This window comes from Passer domesticus, chromosome 22, assembly GCF_036417665.1.
Source record: "Passer domesticus isolate bPasDom1 chromosome 22, bPasDom1.hap1, whole genome shotgun sequence".
Lineage (NCBI taxonomy): Eukaryota > Metazoa > Chordata > Aves > Passeriformes > Passeridae > Passer > Passer domesticus.
Window position 1 is genome coordinate 1701293 of NC_087495.1, and position 6286 is coordinate 1707578.

The 6286-nt window shown below is 62.1% G+C and overlaps 1 protein-coding gene across 1 annotated transcript; it reads right to left on the bottom strand.

Annotated features, from left to right (window-relative positions):
- Positions 1–1537: 1537 nt before the first annotated feature.
- On the bottom strand, positions 1538–5956 carry KLHDC7A (kelch domain containing 7A). Its single transcript, XM_064396886.1, has one exon. It carries the CDS (start codon positions 5328–5330, stop codon positions 2391–2393), a length of 2940 nt encoding a protein of 979 aa, XP_064252956.1. The 5' UTR covers positions 5331–5956; the 3' UTR covers positions 1538–2390.
- Between the last annotated feature and the right edge of the window lie 330 nt (positions 5957–6286).

Below are 6286 nucleotides of genomic sequence, written 5' to 3' on the forward strand. Positions count from 1 at the left end.
TGGAATGGCCCCGGGATGGGAGAAGGAGGCTGGAGTTGGACAAGGGATCAAACCTTCAGGATTTGGGAGCTGGGAACCAACCAAACCTTCAGGATTCGGGAGCAGGGAACAAACCAAACCTTCGGGATTTGGGAGCGGGGAAAGGACCAAACCTTCAGGATTTGGGAGCGGGGAAAGGACCAAACCTTTGGGTTTTGGGAGCAGAGAATGAACCAAACCCTTGGGATTCGGGAGCATGGAATGCACCAAACCTCTGGGATTTGGGAGTGAGGAAAGACCAAACCTTAAGGATTTGGGAGAGAATGAACCAAATGTTTAGGATTTGGCAGGAGGGAAAGAACCAGAGCTTCGAGATTTGGGAGAGAATGAACCAAACCTTCAGGATTTGGGAGTAGGGAGCAAAACCTCCAGGTCTGAGCGTGGGTTTGGATTTGTCCTTTTCCCTTTATTTTCCCCACCCTCAATCCCAGTCCTTCCCCCCTTACCCCGGGGCCATTCCAGAGGGATCATCCCGCTGCTGGCGGGCAGGAATTTCAGCCTCGCACATCCCTGAATCTCTCTTTTGGGATGTTTCAGCTGGGAAATTCCATAAATCCCAAAAAATCCTCGTACTCCAACATATTCCTGCATTTCCCACGGCACGGAGGGGGTCCCTCACCCATTCCCCGCCAGCAGAGGCAGCCTGGGCAGGTTTGTTAATTAACGCAGCCCCGGGTTAATTAATTACCTTGGCCCCAGGCTCATTAATTAACGCAGCCTCCCAAGGTTCCCGGCCCTCCATCCGCAGGCTCCAGGCAGTGCCAGGAATCCTACCGGGAGCACTTTGGGAGAGAATGTTAACCCAGGCTCTCCTAAACCGCGCTGAGCAGCTGCGAAATTCCCAAAAAACCTGGAATCCCCATCCCTGGAAGTGTCCCAGTCCAGGCTGGAGCAGCCTGGCATAGCTGGAGGTGGAACTGGGGGGATTTGAGCTCCTTTCCCCCAGCCCCTCTGGAATTGTGGGATAAGCAGGGATTGCCTGGAAAAGCTGGGAAAAGGGGATGAGGGAGTGCCTGAGCCAGGAAAAACTGGGAAAAACAAGGAAAAGGGGATGAGGGAGCATCTGAGCTGGGAAATGCTGGGAAAGGGGGATGAGGAAGTGTCTGAACTGGGAAAAGGGGATGAGAGATTGTCTGAGCTGGGAAAAACTGGGAATAACTAGGAAAATGGGATGAGAGAGCATCTGCTCCCAGGAAAACTGGGAAAAGGGAATGAGGGCGTGTCTGAGCCGGGAAAAGCTGGGAAAAAGAGATGAGGGAATGTCTGAACTGGGAAAAGCTGGGAAAAAGGGATGAGGGAGTGTCTGCACTGGGAAAAGGGGATGATGGAGCATTGCTCCTGGAAAAGCTGGGAAAAGGGAATGAGGGAGTGTCTACTCCTGGAAAAGCTGGGAAAAGGCAATGAGGGAGTGTCTGCTCCTGGAAAAAGGGAATGATGGAGCGCTGCTCCCGTGTTCGCCTCCCCGGAGCTGCCGGCCGTGCCTAATTAGCGATGTCGAACAAGCAGCGCGCTCTTGCCTCCAATTAGGCTCGGCTTAAAACGAGGCGCGGGCTTCATTTCACCGAATGTTCGCTTTAATTTAGGCCCAGCTGTGCCTGAACCCCCGGTACCGCTTTACACAGAGATTAAACACAGACAACTGCGCTCGGAGGAGGAGGTGAGAAATAACGAGATAAGAGATAACGAGGCCAGCCCCGAACTCTTGCCAGGGTGAGTGAGCTGTCCCAGCGACCTCCACCCCAAACCACTCCCCATCCGTGTCCGGGTCAGTGTTCCCGGCCTGGAGCCTAAGCCAGGTCTGTACCAGGTCCTAAATCGGGTCTAAATCAGGTCCCGGACAGCTGGAGCCCGCGGAGATCCGGGATTTGCTGCCGCCCGAGCAAACACGGCCCTGTTTAACCTCCCCTGAGCAAACGAGTCCGCCCAGCTCCTCCCGGCTCTTCCTGGAGCCTCCTGCGGGCTGGGATTCCCCGCAGCGCCCGAGGGTTTGATCCCTTCCTCCATCCTGGGCAGTGGGAAGAGGCCAGATCCAAGGATTTGATCCCTTCCTGCATCCTGGGGTTTGGGAAGAGGTCAGATCCAAGGATTTGATCCCTTCCTCCAGCCCGGGGTGTGGGAAGAGGCCAGATCCAAGGGTTTGATCCCTTCCTGCATCCAGGGGTTTGGGAAGAGGCCAGATCCAAGGGTTTGACCCCTTCCTCCATCCTGGGGTTTGGGAAGAGGTCAGATCCAAGGGTTTGATCCCTTCCTCCATCCTGGAGTTTGGGAGGAAGTCGGGTCCACGGAGGGCTGGAATTGCACAGCTCGGGCTGGGAGCTCCTTCTCTGGCTGCCCCGGCTCCTTGGGGACCCTCAGGGCCGCGGTGGCTCCGTGCCCCCCTCGGGCAGCACCAGGACGGCGGGCAGGAGGCTCCCGTGGGGCGCCGGGAAGGGCCGCAGCTCCTTGGCCCCGAAGCGCGGCGAGATGGGGTCGGCGAGGAAGCGGAGATGGAACCCGCGGCCCAGGCAGTGGACGAGGCCGCCCAGGGCGGCGCAGCGCAGCCCGGCCGGCTCGGGCAGGGGGTGGCTGCCACAGCGGTACCACAGCCTGGCGCTGGCGCTGCACCGCGACACGGCCACCTCGGTGCCGCCGGCGCCGCGCCGCAGCTGGAAGCGGTACAGGAACCCGTGGGCGCTCACCAGCTCGGCCGTCCTGTCCTTGTCGCCCACGGCCGGGCTGGTGGCCCAGCTGTCCCCGCGGGCGTCGTAGCGCAGCAGCAGCGAGCGCAGCGTGCCCCCGGTGACGTAAATGTCCCCGTCACACGCGGTGGCCGCGTGGGCCACGGCGAAGGTGTCCCTGGGCAGGGCGGCGGCGAAGGCCCAGCGGTCGCGCCGGGGGTCGTAGCGCTCCACGGTGGCCAAGCACTCGCCCCCGATGGCATAGAGGTGGCCGTCCAGGGCCACCAGCTGGCAGCGCGGCCGCGCCTGGCGCAGGGGACAGACGTCGTGCCAGCTGTCGCCCAGGGGGTCGTAGCAGAGCACGCGGCGCGAGGGGCTCCGCGCCCGGCCCGTGCCCTCCCAGCCGGGCACCACGAACAGGTAATTGAACATGGAGCACACGGCGCAGCCCCGCCCGGACACCTCGGCCGGCAGCGGGCACAGCTGGCACCAGCGGTCCCCGTCCTCGTCGTAGTAGCAGAGGCGGCCGCGGCGGTGGCCGGGCTCGGCCGGGGGGACGTCGGCCACCACCAGGCGCGGCCGGCCGCGGCTCCGGAGCGCCGGGAGCAGCTCCCGCTCGCCGGCGTTGAGGCGGCCGTAGACGGCCGGGGAGCGCAGCACCTGCAGGAGGTGGTCGCTCATCACCCGCAGCGCGGTGTCCTGCAGGGCCCGCTGCTGCCGCGCCTTGGCCGCGCGCAGAACCTCAGAGCAGTTCCCCAGGTGCACCTGGCCTGGGGCTGACACCTGGGGTGACACCTGGGACAGCTCAGGACCTGCAGCTGGAACCCCACCGGGCAACAGGAGCAGGGGTGCGATCCCCAGGGTGCTGCCCTTCCAGCCGGGAGAAGATGGCTCTGGAGGGTTCTCCATGCCCTCCTGTGGAGCTGAGGAGCTGTGGGGATCAGGGATTTCCAAAGCTGGATTCTCCCCCTGGGTTCCGGAGCTCTGCGGCTCTGCCTGGTCCCGCTCCCCGCGGCGCTGGGAAGTCCCCGCAGGGATGAAGGGCAGGGACCTCCGCCTGGACACCGACTCGGACGTGGACTGCATGAAGTAGTCGTAGACCTTGCCCCGCAGGCCGGGCCTGGGCGGGCTATCCCCGTCCTTGTCCCGGCGCTCCGGGATGAAGTTCTCCTCCACCTGGATCTTGGCCACCGAGGAGAAGCAGTAGGAGGTGTCCGAGCCCGCCTCGCTCGCCGTCAGCAGCAGCCCCAGGCTGGAGGTGACGCTGAGGGTCCGCACTGTCCCCGTGCTGCCCTCCCTGCTCCTGCCTGCTCCAGCCGGATCCTGCTCCGTGCTCTGGGCACATCCATCCCCCTCTGTCCGGGCATCGGGCATCCCTGGGGAGCTCGGGGCAGCTTCGTCCCTCCCCGCGGGGCTGCCCCGGGCTCCGGCCACGGCCCCGGGGTCGAGAGAGCCCAGCTCGCTTCCCAGCGATATTCCCGGCTCGCTTCCCACCTCGACTCCTGCCTTGCTTCCAAGATCGATTCCCAGCAAAATTCCCGACTCACTTCCCAGCAAAATTTCTGCCTTGCTTCCCAGCTCACTTCCCCCCTCAGTTCCTGTCTCACTTTCCAGCTTGCTTCCCAGACCACTTCCCAGCTCGATTCCTGACTTAATTCCCAATTTATTTCCCGGCTTGTTTCCCAGCTCATTTGTCTGCTCACTTCCTGACTCAATTCCCAGCTTCATTATCAATTTGCTCCCTGGCTCACTTCCTGGCTTTCTTCCTGGATTGTTTCCCGGCTTGATTCCCAGCCTGCTTCCCAGCTTGCTTCCCGGCTCTTTTCCCAGCTCTTTTCCCGGCTCACTTCCCGTCCTGCTCCTGGGATCACTCCCCAGCTCAACCCCTGCTTCACTTTCTGACTTAATTCCCAACTTCCATCCCAGTTTCCCTCCCAGCTCCCTTTCCATTCTGGCCGGACCAAGCGGGGCTTTCCTGGGAATCAGCTCCAAAGCCACCTCCTCTCCTTCCTCCTCCTCATTCCTTGGAAAGCTCTGCTCCCCTCGGAGAGCCTCGTGCCACATCCCAGGACCATTCCCGGCTTTGTCCCCCCCATCCCTCCTCCTCCTCCTCCTCAGAGCCCCATCCCCATCCCGGTTTTCCCGCTGCTCTCCCGGCGGGATTTTTCCCGGGGGAGGGGAGCGGTTCCTATAAAACCTGAAGGCCAGGGACAGGAGCAGCAGCGCGGCCGCCGACAGGAGCAGCTTCCCGGGCAGCTGCATGTCCGAGTGCCAGGCCGGGGGCACCCGCTGGGGCATTTTTCCATGCGGGAATGCCGAGGAGCCGATTAATGATTTGCCGGGAGAGGCCGGAGCGCGGCGGGCCGGGACAAGGTGACTTTGAGCGGGCAGAGCTGGCAGGAGGCTTCCGGAGGAGCCGCGAATGTTTGGGATGGGCTGGGCTCCAGGGAAAGGTGCAGCCCAGGGCCGGCTCTGTTGGCCTGGGAAACGGAGAGAGAGGCTCGGGGAAGGGCACAAAGGCAGGAAAAACATCCCCGGGGAGCTGCTTCTGCTCTGCGGTGCTTTAAAAAGGGTCACACAACGAAAAAAGGAGAAAAAAGAAAAAAGTTGTTGTGCCCAGCGACGGCTCCTCATCCCTCGGCGCTCCGGAAAAGGGAGGGAGCAGCAGCCGGGAGCCCTTTGGGCTGATGCCGAGCAGCTGCTCCGCGGCACGGCCGGGTGACGAATTCAGCGGCTGATTCAGTGATTAATTAATTCAGTGATTAATTAATTGAGCGGCCCTGGTTTGCCGCGCGCTGCCTAACGAGGGCTGACGGGAAAGAGCCCCGGAGCTTGTGGGGTCTCTCGGAGGCCGCCGTGGAAGTGGCGGGGAAGGAGGAGCTGGTGGAAAAGGAGCTGGGGGCGTCGGGAAGGGGGAAAATCCGGGATCTGGGCAGGAAATCGGGGCTGGAGTTCAGCTGTGGGCACGAGGAGAGAAGTGAAGGAAGGAATAAAAGCAGGGAGGAATTCGGCATGGGAGTTGTCATTCCTGAGGGATTGCTGCAGGGATCAGTGTTACCGTGGGGAAACTGAGGCACGGCAGGGCTGCGTTCTCTCCCCGGGAAGGTGCTGGTGGTGGATCTGCTCCTGACCTGAATTCTGAAGATTTCGGGGAATTCTTGTCCCAAAGACAGCAAAAATAGGACCACGGTGGGAGGGAAAGGTGGGAGCCTAGGGATGGCATCGCTGCCACCGCCACCAAGGGAGCGGAACTCCAGGGGATCGGACCCAGGGGAACACCCGAGAGAGGTGGAAAAGAACGAGGGAAGAGAGAGCCAAGCTGGGGTGGGTGGGAGCTCCTGCTTTCACTCAGGGACTCGCTCCCTGCTGGGATTTTCCTCAGGGATGAAGCCGGGGGATGTGGGGGGTGTGCGGGTGCCGTGTCCCAGCCCGTGGGGGGCTGGGGCACGAGGGGGCCTTGCCATGGGTCTCCAGTGGGAGATGGGAGCTCAGGAACTCATTCCCGGTGTCCTCAACTTCCCAGACGTCATCCCAACGGAGCAGCCGATCCCCACCAGCCTGTTCCCGAGATTTTGGGGTGGGGAGGAGCC